Source organism: Heterostelium album (genome assembly GCF_000004825.1).
Source record: "Heterostelium album PN500 unplaced genomic scaffold PPL_scaffold2, whole genome shotgun sequence".
Lineage (NCBI taxonomy): Eukaryota > Evosea > Eumycetozoa > Acytosteliales > Acytosteliaceae > Heterostelium > Heterostelium album.
The window spans coordinates 140,513-167,954 of record NW_008805064.1 but is presented as its reverse complement, the minus strand read 5'-3'; the positions used below and the strand labels follow the sequence as shown (position 1 = coordinate 167,954).

General features: G+C 32.5%; 8 protein-coding genes across 8 annotated transcripts; 4 read left to right on the top strand and 4 right to left on the bottom strand.

Annotated features, from left to right (window-relative positions):
• Window positions 1-34: 34 nt before the first annotated feature.
• Window positions 35-1,697, top strand: PPL_01407 (RUS1 family protein; the record flags this gene model as incomplete). Its single annotated transcript, XM_020572416.1, has 4 exons — window positions 35-664; window positions 774-966; window positions 1,174-1,195; window positions 1,259-1,697. 4 exons carry the CDS (start codon window positions 35-37, stop codon window positions 1,695-1,697), a joined length of 1,284 nt encoding a protein of 427 aa, XP_020437559.1.
• Window positions 1,698-1,970: 273 nt separating this feature from the next.
• On the top strand, window positions 1,971-8,282 carry PPL_01406 (uncharacterized protein; the record flags this gene model as incomplete). The annotated part of the gene is made up of 7 exons (XM_020572415.1): window positions 1,971-2,571; window positions 2,680-2,733; window positions 2,808-3,725; window positions 3,790-4,964; window positions 5,256-6,015; window positions 6,087-6,962; window positions 7,036-8,282. 7 exons carry the CDS (start codon window positions 1,971-1,973, stop codon window positions 8,280-8,282), a joined length of 5,631 nt encoding a protein of 1,876 aa, XP_020437558.1.
• A 126-nt stretch (window positions 8,283-8,408) lies between these two features.
• On the bottom strand, window positions 8,409-9,361 carry kdelr (ER lumen protein-retaining receptor; the record flags this gene model as incomplete). The annotated part of the gene is made up of 4 exons (XM_020572414.1): window positions 8,409-8,445; window positions 8,530-8,780; window positions 8,865-9,133; window positions 9,271-9,361. The coding sequence occupies 4 exons, from the start codon at window positions 9,359-9,361 to the stop codon at window positions 8,409-8,411; spliced, it is 648 nt and encodes a 215-aa protein (XP_020437557.1).
• Window positions 9,362-9,971: 610 nt separating this feature from the next.
• Window positions 9,972-15,028, top strand: PPL_01404 (uncharacterized protein; the record flags this gene model as incomplete). Its single annotated transcript, XM_020572413.1, has 10 exons — window positions 9,972-10,928; window positions 11,072-11,740; window positions 11,879-11,926; window positions 12,111-12,303; window positions 12,375-12,508; window positions 12,608-13,079; window positions 13,174-13,450; window positions 13,530-14,366; window positions 14,445-14,627; window positions 14,731-15,028. The coding sequence occupies 10 exons, from the start codon at window positions 9,972-9,974 to the stop codon at window positions 15,026-15,028; spliced, it is 4,068 nt and encodes a 1,355-aa protein (XP_020437556.1).
• A 127-nt stretch (window positions 15,029-15,155) lies between these two features.
• Window positions 15,156-16,365, bottom strand: PPL_01403 (uncharacterized protein; the record flags this gene model as incomplete). Its single annotated transcript, XM_020572412.1, has 3 exons — window positions 15,156-15,412; window positions 15,540-15,985; window positions 16,337-16,365. 3 exons carry the CDS (start codon window positions 16,363-16,365, stop codon window positions 15,156-15,158), a joined length of 732 nt encoding a protein of 243 aa, XP_020437555.1.
• Window positions 16,366-16,809: 444 nt separating this feature from the next.
• On the top strand, window positions 16,810-18,364 carry PPL_01402 (Ygr210 GTPase family protein; the record flags this gene model as incomplete). The annotated part of the gene is made up of 4 exons (XM_020572411.1): window positions 16,810-16,903; window positions 17,022-17,426; window positions 17,532-18,202; window positions 18,272-18,364. The coding sequence occupies 4 exons, from the start codon at window positions 16,810-16,812 to the stop codon at window positions 18,362-18,364; spliced, it is 1,263 nt and encodes a 420-aa protein (XP_020437554.1).
• Window positions 18,365-18,615: 251 nt separating this feature from the next.
• Window positions 18,616-20,172, bottom strand: PPL_01401 (uncharacterized protein; the record flags this gene model as incomplete). Its single annotated transcript, XM_020572410.1, has 2 exons — window positions 18,616-20,056; window positions 20,147-20,172. 2 exons carry the CDS (start codon window positions 20,170-20,172, stop codon window positions 18,616-18,618), a joined length of 1,467 nt encoding a protein of 488 aa, XP_020437553.1.
• A 2,229-nt stretch (window positions 20,173-22,401) lies between these two features.
• On the bottom strand, window positions 22,402-27,383 carry PPL_01400 (Regulator of nonsense transcripts-like protein; the record flags this gene model as incomplete). Its single annotated transcript, XM_020572409.1, has 5 exons — window positions 22,402-23,147; window positions 23,226-25,127; window positions 25,236-26,004; window positions 26,074-26,787; window positions 27,276-27,383. The coding sequence occupies 5 exons, from the start codon at window positions 27,381-27,383 to the stop codon at window positions 22,402-22,404; spliced, it is 4,239 nt and encodes a 1,412-aa protein (XP_020437552.1).
• Between the last annotated feature and the right edge of the window lie 59 nt (window positions 27,384-27,442).

The window sequence follows — 27,442 nt, the reverse complement described above, 5'->3', positions numbered from 1 at the left end:
AACTTCAAATATAAATCTAAAACAGTTATAAAAAATGTTAAGGATTGCTTTAGGATGTAGTTCTAAGAGTTATCATAATATTAAGAACTATGGTAACTCAGCTATTGTCTATGGACTAAGGAGATATTGCAATTCAACAACGACAACAACATCAACAACAATCAAAGAAATTCATCATGGTGTAGTTAAGAAACAATATACTCAAATAAATAATAATAATAATGATAGATTGATATCGATTCAAAACAACGATGTAAACAATACAACAAAGAGTACTGGTGATGTAGTTAGTGTTAATAATGGTGTTGGTGTTGGCGTTGGTTCGCTAAGTGAAAAGTTGTATGAAACATTCAAAACATTGTTTCTTCCTAGTGGTTATCCAGAGTCGGTATCACAAGATTATGCATCATATCAACGTTGGATCTTTGTTCAGAATACACTGGGATCGGTCACCTATATGCTCTCGACACATGCACTCCTAACCTCTGTTGGTGTAGGTCTCTCCGCATCATTACCATTCTCAGCTGCGATATCGTGGGTACTCAAAGATGGTTTAGGTGCATCAGCACTAGTCTTATTCGCCAGTAAATACAGTACCTCTCTAGACTTTGATCTAAAACGATTCAAATTTAGAGGTGATTTTCTACATAACTTTGGTGTATTCGTAAGTATAGCTAATTTAAATACACACATACACAATTATTAAACATCATATCATGATGTTTGTTTCTAATCTAACTAACTTTTTCGTATACTTATGTTATGTCTGTTAGCTTGAAACATGTACACCTTTTCTACCTGGTTACTTCTTGTTGATGGCTTCTATATCGAATTTGGCAAAGGGTATTGCAGGACTTATTTATGGATCTACTAGAGCATCGTTGCACAAATCGTTTGCATTGAAAGAGAATATCGGTGATATCACTGCCAAGTATCAGTCACAGGCAATGTCATCCTATTTGACGGGTATGGCAATCGGAACACTGTTTGGTCTACACATGGTACAAATGACAACAACAATGAATCTATCTGCTGTGTTCGGTCTCTCTCTAATACATATGTATTGTGGATACCGTGCAATCAAATCAATCAAGTTCAAGACACTAAACATCCAAAGATCAAACATCCTAATCAAACATTGGTTACAAAGTAACGGTGAACTTTTATCAATAGATCAAGTAAATAGAAATGAAGAGTAAGTAAAAATATATAATAATAAACATATTAATAGTAATGTATTAATTAAGTTGTTTTATAGTTTTATGTTACCAACAAAGATGGTCGATAAATTAGATATTGCATTTGGTGTTACAGTTGAGGATGCTTTCGATATTAAAGATGAATCGGACATAGTTTCATATATTAAGAATAATAGTATATCGACGAGTTCAAATAGTAGTGACGACAAGTATAAATATCTTTTGAAAGTAAAGAATACCAACGGTGGTGGTAGAAAGTATCAGGTTGTATTGATTGAGAATCAAAATGACAAGGAGCACCTCAACGATAACCTTAATCTAATATTATTGAAATCTTACTTTCACTCTTTGTTGATCGATCAACAATCGTTGAATGTAATCGATAATAACCAAATAGATCAACAATTCAATCGATTCTACGAAAGTTTACAAAAACAAAATCAATGGAATACAAATTATCTATTGTATGAAACAAATGATATTAAATTAATAATTTAAAAATAAAATAAAATATTTATTAAATGAAAACATTCTCTTCACTTTAAAGAATAAATCTGATAAGTTTAGATATAACGTTATAAAAAATTTTATTTTTATTGGAAATCAGTGGACACTGATCATCTATGTTTTTTTAAAAAAAAAAATCAAGAAAAGGAATCTTATTTGTGAGTGGTTATTTTTTACATTTTTTTATCAACGAAATCATACAATCTCAACCTTTAATGTTAAAAATTATTTTTATATACTTATTTATATACAAATATTTCAAAAATGATAAATAAAAGTTTAATATTATTCATTATATTTGGAATATTTCTGGTTCAACAATGTTTGTCTGATACACAGATTCCAGCATGGAATGTATCCGGATATTCATATGTTCTTAAAGATGCACCTGTTTCATATGATATATCTTTGAATATGTGTTTACAAATTGGCGCAATAGCCTCGTTGTCAAACAAAAAGGAAGCTGATTATATCGTTGCCAACTCGAACAATTTTACCAACACACTTTTCTGGATTGGAATTCAATCGCTAAGCTCCAATGGAAATGGATACACCTACGAATCGGGAACATCACTGGATCTACAGCCAATGTACGATGTCCAGAACGATACATGTATTACCTATTGTCCATGGGGACCCGGCGAACCTATCAATTTTGGTAATGCATCGCTCTATGCTGTCGCTGCACAGATTACCAATGGCCAAATCAGTTTCAGGGCATTACCATTCACTACTCAACTGCCTGTGCTATGTTTAGAACTCCCAAGCAATAAAAAGAGAATCCTACAAAGAAGTCAGGTGCCAACCACCGGAGGAAGTTTAATAATTGTTGTTACCAACACTGCAAATATAACAACGGTGGGAGGTACTTTACAAAGCTACAATAATCCCAGAAATACGTTTGCAATCGATCAACTGAATCTATTTTTTAGAATTCCACCTGGTACTGGTGTTTGGATATACAACTTTACAGTGTTTACACAAGATTCGCCACCTCAATCATACTCAGGAATATTTCAATATAAAGGTAAATATAAATTATAGTATTATTACAAAAATGTTGTTTATTAATATTTTTGTTATTATAAACAAACAAAATAGCACCTCAAATTATTGGTTTTACACCAAAGTTTAATAAAGGAGAGGTTGTCACTATTAGAGGTGTAAATTTCGGTGTAGATCCTTCATTAATTTCTGTGGTTTTTGGAAATACATTATCAGAGATGTTCAGTAAAGTGGCGTGTAGCAATATTTTATTTTTAAAAGGAGATCAAATTACCTGTACCTTGAATGATAATATTGTTTCTCCATATCCAATCAATATTATGGTCGATGGTATTCAAGTAACTTCAACAAGAGCACCAGTCTATTTGGATACAGTAACCTTTGAACCACCTGACTTTTCAATCTTCAACTTACAGGCCAACATTACGAAATTTACCGATTTTATATCGAGTTCAAGTTATATAGACGATGGAAAGTTTTTTGGAGTGGTTACATCACTAAATCAATTCAATCTTTTGCAAAAGATAGTCCCCAATTCCGCAGTTATTGAAGGTCTTAAGGTGCTCAGTGGAGCTTTCTTCTATTCGTATGGTCCAAATAAAGATGTAAGAGCCTCGCCTTATTTTAAAGAAAACGCAACTTCGCTCATTCTCGATTCGCCCGGTCCTGTCTTATTTAATACTACCGATGCTTCATTGAGCGGAACCGATAATACCATAGTTACCAATAACTTTTTTATTCAATATTACTCTCTCACCACAGCAAGAATTATCGATTATACAACAAATGCTTCCAACTATCAAGATGGAACTATAGTGTTGAATTATTTTTTAAATGAAGAATTTAAAACAATCACATTAAATGGATTTTCTCCCGACGCTATTTATGGACAACCAATATACACGGAAAATCAGTTAATATTATCTGTAAAAGCTGGAATATTTATGAATTATGTATATTTGACACTTAATGGACAACAAACAAATACTATTTTTTATAAAAATAATTTTTATAGTAAGTATTTAAAATCTAATTTGTAAAAATTAGGATATTATCTGAACTAACTTTTTATTTACAGAACCAATTATAAATAGTTATCAATCTATACAAAAACAAGGTGAATCTGGAAATGTAACTATCTTTGGAAATCATTTTATGAATACTTCGATGGTGTCGATCGGTAATTATTTATGTAATGCATTAAATTTCGTTGATTCACAAACATTGGTTTGTCTTTTCAATGGAATTCCTTTGGGTGGAAAAGATGCACTACCAATCAGAGTGTCGACCAATGTTGGAGCTGTAACTGCCTATATTTTCTATTATAAGCAGTATTTCGAATGTGCAAATCCAACATGTTCTGGAAACGGAGTGTGTAATCATGACAATGGACAATGCCAATGTCGTCCTGGATTCTATCTATGGGATTGTTCAATGAAATCCACACAAACATTGCCACCACCACCTTTAGTGAACAACAATGGTGGTGCTGTACTCGTAACAAAGAACGACAGTGTTGAAACGTCAAAGTTCAACATTGACATCCAATATATTCGAGAGATCGATTCGAATGGAAATACTTTGAAACTTGTGAATGTTTCTGATATCGATTGGACATTGATTCAATCAAACACCACATATTATATTTACACAGGTCAGATTGCAAACAGTTCAACAACAATCCAATTGAATGTCAATATTTTCAACACATCAACGTCGATTGTATTTGCAGGAGAGACAATTCAAATGGATGCCAATTCAGTCAAATTCCAAGTTACAATCAGCAGTTGGCCATTCAAAGATCAACTAAGTACACTTGAAGTTATCTATTCAGCACAATTAGTTCAAAATCAAGATATTTGTTCAACACCAAAAGTATTATCTGATGGAACAACAAGCAACTCAGCATCATGGTACCAAGTTCAAATTGGAACATCAATCCTATCGGCTCGATTTGCAAGATATCTATTTGTGAATGGCCGTATCACAAAGAGTAACGTTATATTGTTGGATGAAGAAACCGATCCATTGTATCAAATCGTCAAAAGTAACTCAACAGATCAAACAAAATACACATTGTTGACAGCAATTCAAGTTCCATACTTTGACAGCCAATGTATTTTAGATCCAAACTTCTCATTGTTGTTAACTGGTGACCCAGAACAATGTGACTCTAAAAAGAATAATTGGAAAGTTCCAGTGATCGTTGTTTGCTCTGTTGTCGGTGGTTTATTATTAATTACTGTAGCAGTTGTAATTATAAAGAAACAACTTAAAGGAAGAAAGCTTATAGACATGGCTGTGAAATTAAAAAGAAAACTTTAAATAAATAAAAAATACATGTAATACTAAAAGAGAAGAAATGATTTAAAAATTGACTAAAATCTTTAATTTTTTTTTAATATATATAACATGGAAGATTATTTTAATCACGATAAAGAAGATTTTTTAAGATTTACGTTTTTATTTAAAAAAAAAAAAGATAAAGAAATCTTTTTAGGCTCGCAAAAATTTTGATCATATTATATATTTTTTTTAAATTAGATAATGTTTACCAGCTTATCTGTTACATTTATTTGTTTAATTGTTTTTTTGATTAATATTTGTGTTGGTGACACCGACATACTGTTTCCAGCATGGAATGTAACCGGTTACTCCTACAGATATTTAGGTCTCGATTACAATTATAATGGAGCGTTGACACAGTGTCAGGGTGGTGGATTCCTCGCAACAATCACAAGCAAACAGGAAGCGGATTTTATTCGAGCAGAGCTAGAGACGAATGCGCTCAACGATCCTTTCTGGATTAGTATTCAAGCGGCATCGCTTAATGGAACTGGATACTCATATGATTCGAGCGGTCCTTTCTCTACGATGCCGATGTACACAGCACAAAACGATCAGTGTTACACCTTTTGCCCTTGGAGTGACGGTCACCCAGTGATTGGACAGAGCAACAATGCAGTTGCAGCACAGCTGCAAGGCGATGGTACTCTGCAATTCATTTCTGTTCCACGAACTAACTCTTATAAAGCACTTTGTGTAGAAGATAATCTCAGTATAAAGATCGTTCAGAAAACTTCTATTTCTTCCGATGGAGGACAATTGGAGATCTTCTATGTCAATCCTCAGAGTCAGTTTCTAGATACATGTCAAATTTTGAAATGGAATGATTTGACACAAATAATCAACCTTCCTAGAGTGAAGAATGGAACTTTTCAAGTACCTCCAGGTACAGGTTTATATAAATTGAAATGTATTACCAATACACAAAATACATATATATCAATATTTCAATATAATTGTAAGTCTATATTAATAATTTACTATGAAGAATACTAACCTAACCATCATTATTATTATATTAAAAAAAAGCACCTCTCGTTATTGGTTTTACTCCAAAGTTCCAAAAAGATGAAATATTGGTCGTAAGAGGTCAAGGTTTTGGAAATGATATAAACTTAATTTCGATGTCAATTGGGAATGTTCAGTGTAGAAGCGTTCAATTAAGTGGTGATCAATTGTCTTGTACTTTGAGTAGTGATGTTCTATCACCGTTTCCTTTAATCATATCGGTAGATGGAATGGAAATCAAATCGTATCGAGCACCCTTTTACCTTTCAGGCGTAACCAACAATCCACCAAACTTTGCCCTATTCACTCTCAATGTAAATCTTACGACTTTTCTCACCTATATTGTTCCAAAGCTAAGCGACCAAACAGTGTATTTCGGTGCACTCACCGAAGCAAGCCAATACAATTTGGTATCAAAGATATTCCCAACCAGAGTGCTTACTCAAGGTGTTCGAATGGTCTCTGGTGGAAGTTTCTATAACATGTATGGACCATCGAAAAATTCTTTGGTTGCACCGTACTACTACGGAACGAATGGATGCAGCGTTGTAAATACTGCGATTACCTTAAGTCTCACCAGTGGTTCCTTAATGGACACCAATACCAATGCCCTAAGCAACATTTATTTCCTTGTGTACAATCCAATCATGTCTCCAACTATTGTAGGATATACAACGAACGCATCCAACTACCAGGATGGATATGCAATCTTTGATATCGACTTCAATCAAAATATTAACTCAATACAAGTAATGGGTTTAGTTCCATTGTACTCTGTATTAGAGACCAAAATTCCAATTGTATTACGTGTTGCAGCAGGTATAAACACCACATCAATGTATTTTATTATTAATGGTCTTAACACCAATCAGATCAACTATACAAATAATTTATATTGTAAGTATTAATATTGAAAATGACAGGTTTAAAATCATATTTTATCAAATGATTAACGCTATTCTTACTTTAGCACCAACTATAAATAGGTATCAAACGAATATGAAACAAGGTGAAACAGGGAATGTAACAATATTTGGTGATCATTTTATGAATACTTCTCAAATCACAATTGGTGGAGCTGGATGTGATTATATTGTATATCTCAGTCCACAACAATTGATCTGTTCATTCACAGGTACTCCAGTTGGTGGAAAGGATGCACTACCAATCGCAGTCTCAAATAATGTTGGCACTACCACCTCCTATTTATTCTTTTATAGGCAATACTATGAGTGTGCAAATCCAACATGTTCTGGAAACGGAGTGTGTAATCATGACAATGGACAATGCCAATGTCGTCCTGGATTCTATCTATGGGATTGTTCAATGAAATCCACACAAACATTGCCACCACCACCTTTAGTGAACAACAATGGTGGTGCTGTACTCGTAACAAAGAACGACAGTGTTGAAACGTCAAAGTTCAACATTGACATCCAATATATTCGAGAGATCGATTCGAATGGAAATACGTTGAAACTTGTGAATGTTTCTGATATCGATTGGACATTGATTCAATCAAACACCACATATTATATTTACACAGGTCAGATTGCAAACAGTTCAACAACAATCCAATTGAATGTCAATATTTTCAACATATCAACGTCGATTGTATTTGCAGGAGAGACAATTCAAATGGATGCCAATTCAGTCAAATTCCAAGTTACAATCAGCAGTTGGCCATTCAAAGATCAACTAAGTACACTTGAAGTTATCTATTCAGCACAACTACTTCAAAATCAAGATATTTGTTCAACACCAAAAGTATTATCTGATGGAACAACAAGCAACTCAGCATCATGGTACCAAGTTCAAATTGGAACATCAATCCTATCGGCTAGATTTGCAAGATATCTATTTGTGAATGGACGTATCACAAAGAGTAACGTTATATTGTTGGATGAAGAAACCGATCCATTGTATCAAATCGTCAAAAGTAACTCAACAGATCAAACAAAATACACATTATTGACAGCAATTCAAGTTCCGTACTTTGACAGCCAATGTATTTTAGATCCAAACTTCTCATTGTTGTTAACTGGTGACCCAGAACAATGTGACTCTAAAAAGAATAATTGGAAAGTTCCAGTGATTGTTGTTTGCTCTGTTGTCGGTGGTTTAATATTAATTACTGTAGCAGTTGTAATTATAAAGAAACAACTTAAAGGAAGAAAGCTTATAGACATGGCTGTTAAATTAAAAAGAAAGTTCTAAAATAAAAATAAAACTATAAAATAAATTAAAATCAACCCAATATTATATAAATAATTATAATTGTTAAAATTAATAATAATAATAGTTATTTTTTATTTTATTTTATCTTATTTATTTATTTATTTATTATTGTGGCAAAACTAATTTATTTCCTAACCATTTACTGTAAATTGTAAAATAAAATGTTAAATGTTATTAGTTTGTTTTAGTTTGTTTGTTGAACATAATATGTTTTTTTAAAACTTACCTCTTAAAGTAATAATAGAAAAAGTCGCAGTAGAGAATAGTTTGGATAACACCAGCAAACATGACCAACATACCAGAGAAATCCTCAGTGAAAATTCTGTAAATCCAATTCAAAAAGTAAAATGCACGATATCCACCAAGACAAATGATATAGTTCGATGTCAATGATTCTACTTCACCTGTTCTCTGTAACAAGAATAGTTGTGGTAAAATTGCAACTGATTCTAAAAAGATTGAGAATGTCCATAATATCTAAATATTTATATATATATAAGTTTGTTTTTATAAAATGATTAATATATATTAATTTATGACTGCCATTTTCGGATTTCATACCTCTAAAATAGTATCGTTGGTAGTTCTATCGTATAAGAACAATGATAGAATGGCACATGGAATAATGAGGAAGTGAATTCTAAAGTTATCATGCTCCTTGTCGTAGGTAAACTTGAACTTGACGGTGATCAAGTAAATGATGTAGTAGGATGCACAAAGATAGATGATCTTCATCATAGTATTATAATAAGAATAGTGTGATACAAATAGATCTAGATATCTAGTTGTAAACACAACCGAATATAATATTTGACTCTTTAATGAAATACCTATTATTATTATTATTATTTGTTGTTCAATCAATTGATCAATCAATCAATCATTAATCAATAAGTATGAGTAATCATTCTATAGCATTTCATCATCATAGCTTTATAAACCAATTATATAATTTCAAAGTACATACCATTACATGATCTATCATTCTTTATTTTGAATAACAATAAGAGAATTGCAGTGATATGCAACAAGTCACCTATCAATCTAAATGGATTCATAATTTATCAATAACTAAACTATATATATATCTTTCTATTTATAGACTGACTACTATCAAAATTTAATTATTTTAAATTAAATTATTAAATATTTAGTATTATAAAAATATGATATATAATTAATAAATAAACTTAAATAATGACCTCGAAATTAGTAATAAAACTGTGGTGTTAAAATATTTAAAGTTCAACATGAGTCAGCACAATACTAAGGGTGAAGTTCCAAAAAAAAAAAATAAAAAATGTGCACAAATTTATTTAAAAAAAAGATATTTTTGTAAATAATATTCAATGAATGTTTGTTTCGACTGTCATTTATAATAAAAAGTTATCTAATTAAAATAAACAACTGTTAACATAAAAAAATCAAAAAAAAAAAAGGGAAATATTAAAGTTAAAGAATATCATCATATTTCGGACAATTGTTATATTTATATTCATATTATAATTATTTATTTATTTATTTATTTGATTGATTTATTTATTTATATTTATTTACAAAAAAAAAAAAACAAACATATTTATATATTTAAATCTATTAGTTTAGTTAGTTACGTAATTCAAAAGTTTTTGTATTGTTTTGTATTGTTTTTTTTTCTTTTTTTACACAATGCAAAAAGTAAACAAAAGAAAAATAAGTATACAATCTAAAAGAGAATTGAAATCATCACCTTATGTTCAAAGTATTTTAAAATATTTAAATTATTGTAATGATGAATTTACAAGTACTTTGAGTCATGTCGGTACGACTAGTGGTAGTGTTGGTATCAAAAACAACAATATCGTTGTCATTGATGATGATGATGATGTAGAGGATGACAAGCACAGTGGAGGTAGCAGTCCTTCTTTACCACTTTCACAATCAAAGTTGAAAGATGATCATATTGTACCGGACGGTATCTCACCTTTCGTTGCACGATGGATCAGACACTCTCTTGCCGCGCAATACAACCATCTAAGTGGTTTGATTGAACCTCCTCAGATTCACAAATCAATGGAGCGTCTAATAGTCTATCTACTTGGTATTCAAATAATATCTAGTAACCCAACAAACAATCAATCGAAATTGATAGACAATGGTACAATCTTAACAACTCCTAATCGTAGGAAATCAACATCTAACAACAACAATACAACTACAACAACGACAGCAACTACAACATCGACAACAAATGCAGGAATTTCATCAGCAGCAACTAATATTATTAAAGGAAATGAGAATGGATGGTGTCCAACCAAGAGTTACTTTGTCAATGTTAAGGAGCTTATGAGTAGAACGGCCAACTATGCATCGCTAGACCAGTCGGTGCCCGACGAAATGAATCATAACTTCCGTTTGCTGATGGGTATGATTACGAGCTGCTCGAATCCAGACAACAGAGACCGATTGGTACTGAAAGATCGTGATGGTGAAATGCCTGTTCAACTGAGTTCGTCATCGACACCCGTTCCCGATATGATGGATTCCATTGTCTTTGTAACAAGTTGGAGACTTGTTGTTGTACCGTCATCATCACCATCATCTACAAATAACTCAACAAACAACATCTATTCATCTCGAAACGTTGTAAATTATATCGAAATACAAAAGCTGTATGTTCTATATCGTGGAGCAAACAACTACTACCAACGCATACTGGACCGATTCCACAAGCAAACCGAAATAACTACACTGACTTCCTTTATTAAAAAACATATCCACCAACCAAGTTAACATTATCACAAATTGGATCATCATTGTCCACTTCTTCAACAGCTTCATCGACATCATCATTATCATCATCATCATCTTCACCAAACAAGAAAGGAAGATATACAATTCATATCAAAATACTATCGAAATCATCAATCTTACCTTCTAGAAATGGACAATTCTTCTTTCTACAGGCATTGATGGTTAGTGACAGTAGTTCTGATAAAGCATCGAAGCAACAAGAACAAATATTTTATATTATGTTTAGTGACGATATGACGAAATGGTTTCAATTGCTGGATGTTGGTAATCACTATCTCTTGGAGAATATCACTGTTAAGTTGATATTCAGTGGTGCTCCGAAAGAAAGAATATTGTTCCATGTGTATAGCGATACAAAGATCTTTCACACTGCAATTGCCAAAACAAACACACGTATCACCCTCAACTCAGAGTCGTTACAGGCAGCCACCAAATCCGCTCAGCAACTGCCACATGCCATCGACTTTGTCGGAACGATCACTGGCGATTTCAAAATCGACGAAGGATCATACATAATGGACAACGGACTACGTGTATTCTTCACGCACTACGCATGCAAAGGTTTCTTTGGAAGTGGTATCAGAGTTGGAACCATCATGAAATTGGAGAATGTACATCCAATCTATGTAAATAATTCACTAGAGGTAAGTTTGAGTTTTATGAAACAACTTTACTACTCTTATACAATACATATTGTCTAACATGATTACTATATAGGGACTTGGAGTTTGTCCCAACAGTTCATATAAATTCATTTCATTTGTACATAATCAAACACTCAGAAACTTTCAACCGTTCCAGCCGTCATCGTACTTTCCTCTGTGGAACAAGTATTCTATCATCGATTCGTGTACACTGCCAAAGATACTGAAACGTCTAACAACTAAATTCCCCAATCTCTTCAAAGATTTCGATTCATTTAACAGACCAGTAAGTTAGTTTCACTCAATGATGATCATAAAATTAGTCTATGCCACCAAAACTAATTATTATTATTTATTTGTTTGTATAAAGTTTAAAAATGGTTATTTATATGATCAGATTGCATCTTCTTTTGGTATTAAACCAGTTGCACCATTTCATCGATCGGAAGATCACTACGATATATTCTTTAATCATGACACTCAATGTTACTACAACAAACAATCTTTTCAATTCCCAGGTATTATAGAGATAGCTCAAATTCCACAACCAAAGAATGTAACAAGTAACTATAAAAATTCAATAGCTAAATTATATTCAAATTTATTTACTAATATATATATATAAATACAATAGAATCAGAAAGATATTTAAACAATTTGAAATATACTTTAATTGGAAGATTCGAACTTGAACCACAAAGCTATGAGTGGGGAAAAGTTTATATTAAAGATGCTGACTCTTCTTTTATGATATGTAATATTATTGATGTATGTATTGTATTGTATTGTATGTAATGAAATTAGAATAATAGTAATCTAATCAAATCAAATCAAATCAAATTGTGTGGTTTATTATTATTTTCTTAGTTGAATGAATATCATTTAAATTATATTTGGAAGATCAATAACTATATGATAAATCTAGAGGTCTATCAAGATGAACTAGGCAATGAGAAGAAGTTGGTTTATCTTCAGTTCTCGATGGATGATTGCAATATGTTGGCACCGATCGATGTCGACAGACATCTGTCGGCCAACTGCGACAGAGAATCGAAAGAGTATCAAGAGAAATTCGATCTACTACAACAGAACGCAAAGACATTCCATCAGTTGGGCTTCCTATTCTTCAAACTCATTGGAAAGATCACTAGATACGGCAAACTATCATTGATTGCCATTCTCTTGGTCGAAGGACAACCCCTAATCAAGATTAATAATGTACCGAACAAGTATTATCCTGCATTACAAATATCAAGTTATTACTATGTAGATCAGTGTTCAGAGAAGTTATCATCATCATCGAAGAGACAACAACAATCACAACAATCACATAAATATAGTAAAAAATTAAAGTCAATTCAAATGGTAAGATTGTTTATAATGATATAATATAACTATTAACTAACTAACCTTTCTTATTATAATTATTATAGCTCAATTTAAAACTATTATATTTATTGATTCTGATGAATCTAGATTGACTCCACAAGATGCTACAATCGATTTGATACATGATTACTGTATTCCTTTGGTAACTATTCAGAACGATGATTTGTTTGACCAGATCGATCGATTTGAAGTGAGATCCGACCACTACAGTGTTAGAGAACTCTTTGAATTGGATGCTATGCAACTCTACAAGAAGGATCAATTCAATTTAGTTACATTCATTGCTTTTATTACAAAACAATATATTAAATCAAAGAACGGGTAAGAAAAGAAAATAGATAGATCGATTATTTAAATAATATTCATTTTTATTAATTATTAATTGATTTATTTTATTTAGTAAACTTACATTGATTCTATGGTGTAGAGATCCAAATGATTCACTTGGTAAAGAGATATGTGTTATATTGCAAGATTATCATTATGGAATAGTTGAGCGTATGGTTGTAAAGTTTACTAATCTCTGTCTGACAACCGGTGGTGTTGGTACCAATAACTTTTGTCACAGCAACCGATACTCTTACTACAATGTGTTGTCATCTGAGAATGAACGTATCTCTGCTGACAATCATAGTACTTCTAGTAATAGTCCTTTAATTGCTCACCGTATTACTATAAATGATCAACAACAACAACAACAACAACAAGCAACAACAAGTACAACAACAATGAAAAGAAAATCAACAACTACCAACAACAACGATGACTATGATTATGATTATGATGATAATAATAATAGTAGTGATAATAGTGATACAAAGACAAGAGAAGAAGCTTTTAAACTCATTGAACTATTTGATTATGATCAAAGAAAAGAAGAAGTGTCGTCGCCAAGCAACGAACAATCATCTTCCAATTCTACTACTTCTTCATCTTCCAATTCACCGTTTCCCTTTAAAGGGTTTGGTAGTGATCGTCCTATTAAAAAGCAAAGATTCAATAGGTATGGTGATGATGATGTTGCCGCAACAACTACAACAACTACAACAACATCTGCATCTACAATGACTTCAAATAGTAGTCATAACTATGACGGAGGTTACGATGATAATCTACCTACCTACGATTATTCGAAACCATTGCTATTGGCAGATGTAAATAGATCGATACCTCCAAAGACATTATGTAGAGTGGTAGCCGATATTACCAATATCATTTATGTAGATATTTCTTATTCGTAAGTTATTTCATTAGTAGAGACAATTCAATCCATCCACATCGTTTTATTAATGTTGTCTTTTAATTATAATTATAGATGTAGTGAATGTGAACAACCAATAACATCGACCAAATGTAAATGTAAATGGGAGAGACAGGATATTGCTAATTGCAAATTTATCGGAAGCATGGAGTGTGAAGTATCTGATGGCAGTTCAGTCAAATCGATTGTTGTTAATGATGAAGAGATCATAGAAAAGATATTGAACATACCTCACCAGTAAGTTAATTAATAAGATAGATATAAAAATAATAATATTTTATTCAATCAATCATTAACTAATATATATTTTTAAATAATAATAATAATAATATTAATTTAGACATATGATTAAAATTAAAAGTCAACTGATCAAAGCTAAAAAAGTTGGTTTGTGGGCAAAATCAGAAGAGGTATTGAAATCTATGAAATACAGTGAATCTGAATCGATTGACTTGGTCAGTGCCAAAGCTTGGAAAGATGATCAAACGAAATTTAAAACCTATCGACTCACTGTCAACAAGGGAAATACTTTCGGTAACATCCTAATCTGTCATAAATTGGAACTGGTCAACAGTCGAGATCAAGCATGGTCCGTAATGGATTTCGTCAATCAATCATTTAATAATATGATTTCTTGAACAAATATCAAATAAATCAGTCTTGTTATATATTATTTAATATATAATTGTTAACAGTTTTCTATTCTTCCAAAAGAAATATAATATTATAATTATTAATCTACTATTTTTATTTAATATATATTAATTAATTAACAGATGCTACTTGATTTAATAATACCGGTTGTTGTAATGGTGGATTGGTAGTATTATTATTATTTATATTATTATTTGTAATGCTTGAATTGTAAGGATTTGATGCATCTCCTACTAATTGTACCAATTTCAGAGTGAGTTGTTCAATGGTTTCATTTTTATTCACAACAACTTCACTTAGATCCGATATCTTTTGCTCTTGTTCATATTTTTCATTCATTAATATTTCAATCTTTTTTCTTAATTGATCTATTTGATTTATAAATAAAGATCTTTCTGAAATAATTATATTTAGATCTTGAAGAAATAATTATAAATTATAAATATTAATTTTTAATTAATTAATGTATTTTTTTTTTAAGTATTTCTTTCTTACCTTTTTCTTTTGATTCTATATTTAATTTTAATTCCGAATTATTGTTATTCTCTTGTTTCAATTGAAGCTCAAGGTCATCGATAGTTGTAAGTAATTTCAATTCTTTATCTTCCTTTTCATTGTTTAATCGTTTGTAATTATCACGTTCTTGTTGTAGTTGACTTGAAATCGATCTATACTCTCTCCTTATGATTTCAATTTGATTTCCAAACTCATCGAGACTGTCTGTCAATATCTTTATTTGATTTTTCGTTACATCTTCAGAGTCAGAGATATAAAATTCATATGATTCCTTTCTAGTTGGTTTAGTAGTTGTTGAATCATTTAATTCTAAATAATATTTATTATTTTTATCTTTAATATTTTCATCTTTTTCATTTTCTTCTACCGAGGTTGAAGGAGTTGTAGTAGTGGAAGTTGGTGAACAATAAAAATATGAAAACAATCTATACATAATAAATAGAATATTCTACAAAATTTATTTTATTTCTATTACTATTAACAATATTATAGAGATAAAGATAATTATTATATAATAATTTATTTTTAATTATTATAATTGATTTTTAAAAATCATAATCCTTAAAAATGGATTTACTTCTTTTTTTTTAACACAATGGTGGTGAACTTGAATTTAATTAAATCCAACCTTTATCTGTATATGTATAAAAAAAGGTACCACAATTAATAAAATAAAAGTTGTTTTTTCATATTTGCAATTGTGTGTGTATGTTGTGTGAGTTCAAAAAAAAAAACCACACTACTAATATTAAAATTGAATACTTCATTAGAATTACTCTATACAATAAGTCAGAATGATGGTCATTGTTTATTAATATCAATATTAATATTAATTTGTAATTTAGTTCTAATATATATTTGCAAAACCTTATTACAATAACCACCTCTATACTATCACTATTTTACAATAATTACACCTTTCAATCTTTGCTTCAATGAATCATGACCAATTGTAACTAAACAGCTTTAATTTTAATGATTATAATTACATTTAAAGAAAATAAGTATTTTAATAATAAAAGGGATATAAACAATGAATGTGATTCAACTCCAAAATCATTATGAACTTCTAAATACAAATAAACAAATATAACAACTGTGAAAATTTTTTCTTTCTATTCAATTTCGCAAAAAATGACTTTAAATTTAAAAAAAAAAAAAAAAATTTTTAGATCAACTAATCGGTTGATTTTTCAATTGTTTAGTTGTAATCATATAGTTCAATCATAATAACAATATTAAATAAAAGATGAGTTATGAGTTGGTGATTGGATGTGTTGGTAAACCATCTGCTGGTAAGAGTTCATTTTTGAATGCTGCAACCGATTCTAATGCTAAAGTTGGTATGTCATTATCTTTGTTACTCGCAGAATCACTCCATCTCTACTGATAAATAAATATATGTTTATCTAATAATTCATTTTTAAATATACTCTTCAATATATAATAATAATAATAAAGGTAATTATCCATTTACTACTATCGAACCAAACTATGGTGTGACATATTATCCTGCGGAATGTCCATGTTTGAAATACGAAAAGACAGCACTTTGTAAACCTCGGTACGGACGTTGTCAAGATGGAACACGTTATATACCGGTGAAGATGTTGGATGTCGCTGGTTTGGTGCCGGGTGCATCCGAGGGTAAAGGTCTAGGAAATCAGTTCCTCGATGATCTCAGACATGCACACGTCCTACTACACGTCGTCGATGTATCTGGTACCACCAACGAAAAAGGTGAAGAAACCACCGGTTACGATCCAATCAACGATGTACAATGGCTAAAAGATGAAATACACCAATGGATCTACAATAATCTTTGGAAGCGATGGTCAAACATCGTTAGAAAACAAAAGACAACCAGTAAGTAGTAACTAACTAGTGTTTAGTTCTTATTCAATCATCAATCAATCAATGTTGTTGTTGTTGTTGTTAACAATTGTTTGAAAAAATATAAACAACTTTTAGAATCACTGGCAGAAACGATATTACATAAAAAGCTATCTGGTTATGGAACTAGATTGAATATTGTTAGAGAATCGTTGGATAGAATGGGACAGAAGGAACCGATTGCTCTCGATAGTTGGGATGATTCCACTGTGCATCTGCTGGTCGATACTTTTATGGAGGTGAGATTCCCAATGGTGTTGGTGCTGAATAAAGTCGATATGTCGTCGTCCGATAACAATATCAATAAGATCTGTATGAAGTATCCCGATATGAAGATGATTCCCACGAGTGCACTGGCAGAGATCTTCCTGAGAAAGATGCGCTCGCAACAATATATAGCGTACCGCGAGGGTCAAGATAACTTTGAGACGAGCGACGACAACGCAGAGCTGAAACCGTGTGACGAGAAACTCAGAGGACGTCTGGAGAAGCTGAAAGATTTGGTGTTGTTTAGATATGGATCGACCGGTGTGCAAGATACAATAAAGACCGCTGTGGAACTAAAGAAATTCATACCGGTCTATCCCGTCAAGAATCTAAAGAGTTTGTCATGCGATAAGGCAGGTGGAAGTGTACTGAGAGATTGTATAATGGTACCGAGAGGAACTCAAGTAAGAGAGTTTGCAGGTATCTTGCATCCAGATTTAGAGAAACATTATTTATACGCAGAAGGAATCAATGGTACAAGAGTATGTCAATAATATTAACTCTTTATTTCCAATTGTTATTATTTACTAACATTCATTCATTCTAATTAGCTTGGAGAAACAGATGTAATAGATGAAACAAATAATATTATTAAATATACTAGTGCAATGGTAGAAGGAGGTGATAATAGTAATAAAGATTAATTAAATAGTTGATCTAATAATAATAATAATAATAAGAAGATATGAAAAGTTTAGATAAGATATACAAAATATTTATTTTTTAATTTATGTTTAATAGATTGGTTAAAAAGGATATGATACTTTTTAAATATCTCCTTTTTGTTATGAATTGATAATTATAAATAATAAGAGAAATGGATTGATTGATACAAAACATAGTGGAATGGAAAGGTTAGTTGTTGGTCGGATCCTATGTGTTAGGTTGTGGTTGTTTAGATATATTCCATAACGGATCTTGGGGAACATAATACTTTCTTTGGAGTTCTTTGTTTGGTGAGTGGATTTGGTGATTTGAATACACTGTTATTGTTGTTGTTGATCGATGTATTGACAGCGGTTGTAATGGAGGATGTCTTCTTCTTGGCCGAGACTGGTGTTTGATTGGAAGAGTTGAAATAGGAAGAGGAATTCTCTTTCTTTGGTGTTTGCATTTGTGATGATGATGATGTTGAAACTGGTGATTTAATTGATGATTGTTGTTGATGTTGTTGTTGTGATGATACAAGTTGTTCTTTCAAACGCTCTTGAGTATCGAGTAGTTGGAGGAACGATTGAATCTTGTGCTTGTATTGTTTCAACTCGTCGGATTGTCCGGCGAAACGACGTTGCAGCTCATTGAGTTCGTTGCTCTTCAAACCGAGTTCGTCTTGGTAGTAGGCAACTAGAGTCTGGCAATCGAGCAACTCCTTCTTGTAGTCCTCGATGAGACGACGTTCTTTCTCTTGCTCCTTGCGAATCTCATAGCAGTACTCTTCGGCCTGGTGTATTTCCTCCTCGAGACGCTCAATCACATTGTTCTTACCGTTGATCTCCTCTTTATACTGGTCGATATCCATCAACGAGTACTCTTTGGTCTCCAACTTCTCGTAGAGTTCCTCGACGTGCTCTTCACGCTCATCTATCTCACGGTGTAGCTGTTGGACTTCCTTCTTGTGGACATCGTTCATCAGCATCAACTCTTGCTTCAATGACTTGGATGATAGGATCTCTCGCTCCAAACGCTTCTCCAACTCCACGATCTTTGTACGATAGACCTCAACGGTTTCACGAATGGTTTCAACTTCCTTTGGTACTTTCGATGGTGATGGAGCTACTGGTGGTGTCTTGATGACGTTAACAGCAGCAACTTCAACTGGAGTATCAACAGCAGCAGCAATGACAATAGAAGTTGACTTGTTGACTTTTGGTGATAGCGATTGAATTGGAGTGGAATCGGCAGAGTTGAATGAAATTGGTTGATTAATTTCCATTGGAACAACTTCATTTACAACTACTTGTTGTTTTGGTGATTGTTTTGGTGATTGTTGTTGTTGTTTAGCTGGAGAAGCAGGCTTGGTAGTGGTGGTGGTGTTATTGGAATTGGATGCTCTCTTTTTCAATAGAGCAAGTGAATTGCTCGATTGTGATGATGATAGTACATTTGGTTTTGAGCTGACCGATTTATTAAGATTCTCATAGTAGGAAGTGAGAGACTTTACTTCCTTTCCTTTGTTTGTCTGTGAGTTGGCAGTGGACATTGATTCTAAATCCTTGAAGTAAACCATTTGGTTGTTTGAATCTTTTCCAGCTGATTTTCTACCACTATTGGATCCAGAAGTATTTTTCTTCAATGGACTTGTTTTCTTTGGTACAACTACATTTGTTGTAGTATTTCTATAAATTATTAATTAAAATAAATATATTAGTATTAAAAATATTAACATTGGAGCATAAATTAATTTTTAATTATATATAAATACATACTTGTTGTCAACTTTAACTAATCTCATTCTCTTTTACCAAAATATATTTTTGTAAATATTTATTATAATAATAGATATAAATATTAATCTTTTATTAAAAAATGATGGTTTGATTTTATTGAAAAAATATTAATTGTGGAATGGTAAAATGAGGAATGCTGACACATTTGGCGCTCTTTTTTTTTTTTTTTTTAACGACAAAATTTTTGAATTTGTGTGTAACTTATATAATTTATCTATTTCTTTTGTTGATTTACAATCAATCTTTTTTTTTATCTGTGCCAATTCAATTTTAAATGTGTTCATAGTTTAAAAAGAATAGAATGAAATTTAACAAATCTTGATTAATTAAACTAAAAATTGTTCTGTTGTAAACACATTTTATTTTATTATATAAATTCTTGTTAAATAACTTCGAATAAAATGAATATAAAGTAAAAATTCGATCATTTCCATTAAAATTACTTAATATTCATTTTGTTTATTATTTCAAATAATTTAATTAAAAAAAAAAGAAACTGATCTACAAAATTTTTGCAAAATATCTAAATTGGAATTTAATTAATGTGTTATATTATTTTTTTTTTATTTCTAATAGTATCTCAAAAGATGATCTTATCATATTATATTCAACAACAAATTCTAGATAGAATATTTAGAGCTTCACATACATCTTTTAAGAACTGGGGTGACAGTTACTTTGGACTGGAACTGAACGACACTCTGTTCCCACTTGCTATAAAGTTATCGTTGGCTTTGGTTTGTAAGAAGTGGTCCGACATTGTCGATCAACTCTACTACAAGTATTGTAGGGTGTTCAGGTTGGACGTCAACAACCTGCTACGACCGAGGGGCTATGCCGGCAAACAAGTAGTGGCAACACAACTTAACGAGCTGCAATTGAAGTATCCAACGAATTTCACTGTCAACTTCTTTCAAGATCATAATTTTATGATTGAGGATAGCGGATTTCGTGATGAACTGATCGACCAGAAAACAATGGAGCGATACCAACGTCTCTATGATGTCCTGATAGACGCGCTTCAGCGAGGCATCGTAAATAATCTCCGAGTGTCGCTCAAGGGTACCAAGCAATTCTATTCGTCATTCACAAGAGTGAAACCATATCTTTCAATGGCGAACAGACTTATCATCCAATTCGAGGAGCTCGATCAAGAGGCTAGTCGACTGTATCTCAATGAACTGGTCAATAATGGAATGGTGGTTGATTCCATCCAGATTAGAGACGTCAGTGAAGATCAGCTGCAGTTTGTACATTCATTTCTGGCGTCTCAATCGGCACAGAGCAACTTGAGAAAAGCAAATATTTTATTGTCCGATAGCAGCGCACAGTTGGTTATCAATCGACAGTATATCAACGACCTGATAAATCTTACGCATCTCTCTAGCTTGTTCCTTCAGGTTTTCCTTTATATGACGAGTGTCGCTGACATTGACTTTTCATTCATCAACCGCATGAAACAACTGCGAGTGTTGAAGCTAGAGTTTATGAGTTTGGGAATGACCAGTGAGCTGATGAAACTCTCGGATACACTCGTCAGTAACCAGACTATCACCAAACTAAGTATACATAATCAATTGAAAGATCGAACGGTTCGATTCAATTGTCAGAAAGTTCTAAAGTTGTTTGTCTCGGATTTCCAACATGTTGCATTCCCAACGCCCGAAGAAGAACCAAACTTTCAATCGTCGCTTCAACTCGTTAAGTGTAATCGTAGTTTCAGTATTACCAATCGGGTGGTATTCGAAGGTATTAAACGACTGGACTATCAGCTGGCATCGAGACACTATGACTTTACTTTTCTAGAGGATAGCGGTTGTAATATTGCTACTCTGAATATCTACAATATAAACTATGACCTTACTTCATTGTTTATCAGTCTTTCAAAGAATCAATCGATCAAGCAACTCTATCTAGACAATTTTAACAAAAACTATCAGAATACCACCAAAATGGGTGAAGCAATCCAATTATTCCTAAAATCAAACACCAGTATATCGCTACTCAAAACCAAAGACACTGAATTTCAACAGATCATAGCAGACAGTGGTATATTCAAAAATCAATTTGGTTTTACAACATTTAAAACATTTATAAGATAATAGTAAAATATTATTAGTTAAAACATATAATTTTAATTTATTTTTTTAATCATGTATTTTTATTCTTTAATATTCTATTTTATTTTACTTTATTCTCTAATTGATACAGATTGGTAATCTGGTAATGTTTGTTTATTTAGCACTACAGAATTTCATCAAGGTTGACTCCATGAATACATCGACTGTTTCATTTGGTTTGAGTGCTGAAAGCTTTTGCTCAGCCGATTTAAGCTCGTAAAGAATGACATCGAATGCATTTCTACCAACTGAAGCTGCTGGATTATTTTGTGGTGTGAATGGATCCTCGATACAGATATTTTGCTTTCCGTTATTGTCCAAAAAGATTTTGGTTGCCATTCTAATGTTGGTTAAACAGCCTTGTTTGATTGTAATCAAGAGGTTTGAGAAATCGAATCTCGAGTAAAATGAGAAGAATCCACTAAACAGCTGGAACAATGACATGGTGTTGGTACTCTTGAAATTGAGTGCTTGTGAACTAAGGAATAACCAACGGTCCTCCGAACTGCTAATGATAGCATTCTTTGGTGCTGTGTTTATGAGGGTTGACTGGAGATTTGGCAACACGGGTGGATTGATAGATTGGAGATAGAAAATAACCATAAGTAACCAACTGTAAGATGAAAGTGTTCCCATTGATGCGTCATTGATATCCTTTCTCGATGCCCAATACTTGATCAACAGCATCAATACTTTAGCACGAACGTCAATCATAGTATATTCTTTGATCAACAACGAATTACCAACTGGCATCGAGTTATTGAAACACATATCAAATGATATTTCATTTTCAATATCCTTGAATTTAATAATCGGTACTCTCGCAAATCTAATAATCTTCTCCAACTGATAGGAAGTATCTATATAGAAAGATAAAATTTAGTTTAGTTTCGATTGAAATTGAATTGATTTTGGTACTACAATCATTTTTTACTTACTTTTCTTTATTCTCAAGGCAACCCTTTTCATAAGATGGAAGAGTTTATCATTGGTATCAGTTGAAACACCAACGACTGAGAAACATAAATCGATATCACTTGATGCAGTTTGCACTCCATTGACAAACGATCCGTATGGCTTCAATATGGAACCTGGGAATGCCTTTTGACAATGGTTTTCCAGTGATAGGAGGCTCTTTTTCTTGATATCTTCATTTGGACACTTCTTTTCTCTATATAATGAAAGTAGTTGTCTTGACATGTAGTCGTTGTCGTTGGGTGCGATAAATTCCAAATCAGAAACATCGTGTTTTGAATTTTCGATCTTTAACTTCTTCAAAGTATCTCTCAACCCTGTCCAAATAGACTTCCTGGTTTCTACTATTTGAGCTCTTATGGTAGAATTGATTCTAATTTCACGAAGTTGGTTGTACTCTCCAAGATATTGTTCGATTTCCTTAATCTTCAGTGGTATCGATGGATCGGTAGAATTCTTCCATAATGTCATTGATTTTAGTTTACTAACTATCATATCCATTGATACTTCATTATTTCCCACTACTTCTTCTTCTTCCTCCTCCTCGCTATCATCCTCACCATCATCGTCATCACCGATATCCTTTAAAATTCTTTCATCATTGTCATCAAAGAAGTCTTCAAGTTCCTTGAAATCCTCTTGACTTGTATCGATCAAATCATCGGGATTTGCAATATCAAACTGTCTAACTTGCTCTTCTAACATTCTGATTCCATTTGAATCGATTGACACTAATCTCTTGGTAGTCGATTTGATGTCACGGAGATATGCACCCCAATTTGGATCTTGTTCCAAGAGTTTAGCCGAACCAACAATGTAGAGTGCTCTTCTTGCACGAGTGATACCGACATTGATACGACGAGTGTCCTTGAGGAATCCAATCTTTTCACTTCGAACACATGAAAAGATAATGATATCCTTTTCGGCACCTTGGAATCCATCGACAGTATTCACAACAACATCCATCTTCTCATTGAAATGATTCTTGGCATCTTGGAGTACTTTCTTTTGCAACTTGTAAGGTGTGATAATACCGACACTCATCGACTTGACCTCTGGATGATCCTGTACGAGTTTCTTCAACAACGTAAATACCAATCTGATTTCCAAATCATTCATGATTGAGTTTCCAATGGTTTTCAGTTCCTGTGAGTCTGGAATGTGGTAGAAATTGATCGGTCCATACTTAGGATCGGTATAGAATGAGTTGTGATACTTGGCTACATTCTCACCGTCCTTGAGTTTGGAGTTGTAGAATTGGAGAGATGGGAATTTCGAAATCTTTGGGTGCATACGATACTGGGTGTCGAGCATATGCACTGGGAAATACTTGGCGAGTCTCTCAAAGAGCGAAACATCATAGTTGAATCGACTGGAAATACCAGAGAATACTGTTGGTGGCAACTGCTTGGGATCACCGATCAAGATGATCTTTGAGTTCGGGTTTCTGAGCAGTGGAATGAGAGTAGATGATTCACAAGACTGGGTAGACTCATCCACAATAACCACCGACGGGCGAAATCCTGAATGGATTATCAATTGTGAACCTGCACCTGAAAGAGTGGATAAAATGATTCTTGATGATTGTATCATTTTTTTCTTGTAACTGGCACGACGATGTTTGCTAACACATATCTGATGGATATTCTCGTTGATAGCTTCTAATCTTCCGATTCTAGCAATGGATGGATCGGTTCTGCCTCCGGAGTTATCGAGAAGACCATCTTTCAAAACTCTTAAACCAACTTCATCAACTGCAACATTGGATGGAGCACAAACCAGAATCTGTTCTGTTGGTTTCAATATGGTATTGAAAATAGCCAATAAACTAATGATTGTTTTGGTTTTACCAGTTCCAGGTGGACCTATATTTAAATATTTACATTCAGAAAAATAAAATTCAATAATTTATATTTAATTATCACATAAAAACAATTAGTGTTTTAGAAGAGAATTAATTAAATTTCAATTACCTTGGATCAATGATATTTGAGGACTAGCCAATGACTGTGAAATAGCACGGAATTGTGATGAATTCAGTTGACTACTCAACAAGCTTCCAACTATTGTCGGCATTACATAGATCGGGGAGATTGGTGTCTTAAATATACTGTATAGTTTAGGAGCGAGAATGAGTGGCGCTAATGCATGTTGCGTAAATCCTCTGACGGCATTCAACTCTCTCTCAAAAGTAGTAAAGTTGTTGACATATGAAAGATTTACCTTGCCTTTATCTTTTCTAGTCTGGTAGAGGGCATCGATGAATTCACTAGTATGAGGTGCATACGATTGATTATCCATGATACGAATAATAACCCTCTGTTCCTTCGTTTTCGAGAATAGATTTGCACCTATAACTTGGCCAAACACTGATCGACCTGGCAGTCTAAGCAGCACCATGTCTTTGATATTCAATTGATTCTCGTATCTAGTATATGGGTAGTCCAAATATAAGTGTACACCTTCCCCGGCTCTCTTTGGCATATCGATATCTCCAATTAAACATGATGTCTTCGCCAGATGGTCGAAGTTATAATGTCCACTTTCCATAACGACTGCACCTCTACTCTCCAACTCCTTGGTAATCTGGGCTCTCAACTCTTCAAACATCAATGGTATAATATCTAGGATATATTCATTTAAAGTTCGATCGTCTTTGTTTTCAAATTTGTTAAGGGGATGTGAAAGGAATCCTACTCTTGAAGGTATGCAACCTAGAAATATATCAAAAACGTCATCAACCTAAATTGATAAATTAAATCAATTATTAATTAACTGAATAAAGTAATAAATATATTGTTTCTAACCTACACTCTTTCCTAAAATGTTAACATAATCAATCTCTTTTTGAGAAGAGTTATTTCCATTTGGAGGTGGTTTCTTTCCAGATGGAGGAGGAGGGGTAAGTGTAAAAGTTGCATTCTTTGGAGTGCGAGGAGGAGTAGTAGGAGTAACAACTGTAGGATTCTTTGGAGTGAGAGGAGGAGTAGTAGGAGTAACAAATATTGGTTTAATAACCTTATTTGACACAATTTGCACTGTAGTTTTCCTCCTCTCTATTGCTTGACGGACTATTGATTTCTGGCTTGATAGTATAATCAAAGATTTGTTCAAATCACTTGTCGAACTTGTTACTAAAGCCTTCCATTGTTTTTTTGTCCTACTGTATGGTTGCTGACTCTTCAAATCTGAAACTTCTTCTTTGATTTTAAAAATGTCTTTATTACAATCTCTAATCTGCCGACAAATAGATTCAAACTCCTTTTGTAACTGAGAGGGTGAAAAGGAATCTAAGTTTTGGGGTTTAACTTCGATTGGTTGTTGGACAATGGATACTGGTGGTTGAACTAGTAGTGTTATTGGTTCTAGTGTTGGTGCTGGTGCAGGTGAGTTTAGCTGAGCACTCATGAGATACTTTCTTTGCTTCTCATACATCTCCAACTTCTCACGGATTGGTCGTAGATCGGATTTTCTCGCCTCATAAAGGAGGATTTTTCTTTTACCATCATAGCATGAATCGATTTCCTTTTTATACTGTGATTTAATCAGATGAATTTCCTCCTGAGTTTTTTGAATCTGTTTTCCGCAAAACTTGATTTTAATTCGAATTTCTTCTTTGTTTAACATCTATCTTAATATAATAATATTCTTAATGAAATGTTATCTACTTTAGAAAAAGCAATTAAAAAATATTGCTTTGTTATCACAAAACTTAAATATTTAATTTTCGCAATTTCTATTTTTTATGATCCATTTGCTGTGAGCATCATCAAAAAGTAACTTGACACAGAAAAAAAAATCGGTCTCAAATCTGATTTATATTTACAAAGTTAAAATATATTTTAAATATATTTATGAGGAGATTCTTAACAACACCCCGTTTTTACTCCTAGTTTTAATTAATTTTTTAAAATTTGACAATTTTTTTAAATTCTTTACGGGCCAATCTAGATGATTCTTTGGTAAACACACTATTTTTCATCAATTTTCATTCAAATTTCGCTGAAAAACACCTGAGGTTCCCGTTGCATTGTATTCTGAACATCGGCTCTTGCACATGCATTATGGTTTTTAAAGTTGAACGATGACCAATTAGAGTAAATTGTAGTAATAGAGCACATTTTTTTGCTAATTTACTTATTTGGCAATGATTTACAATTTTACATGAATACAAAGAATA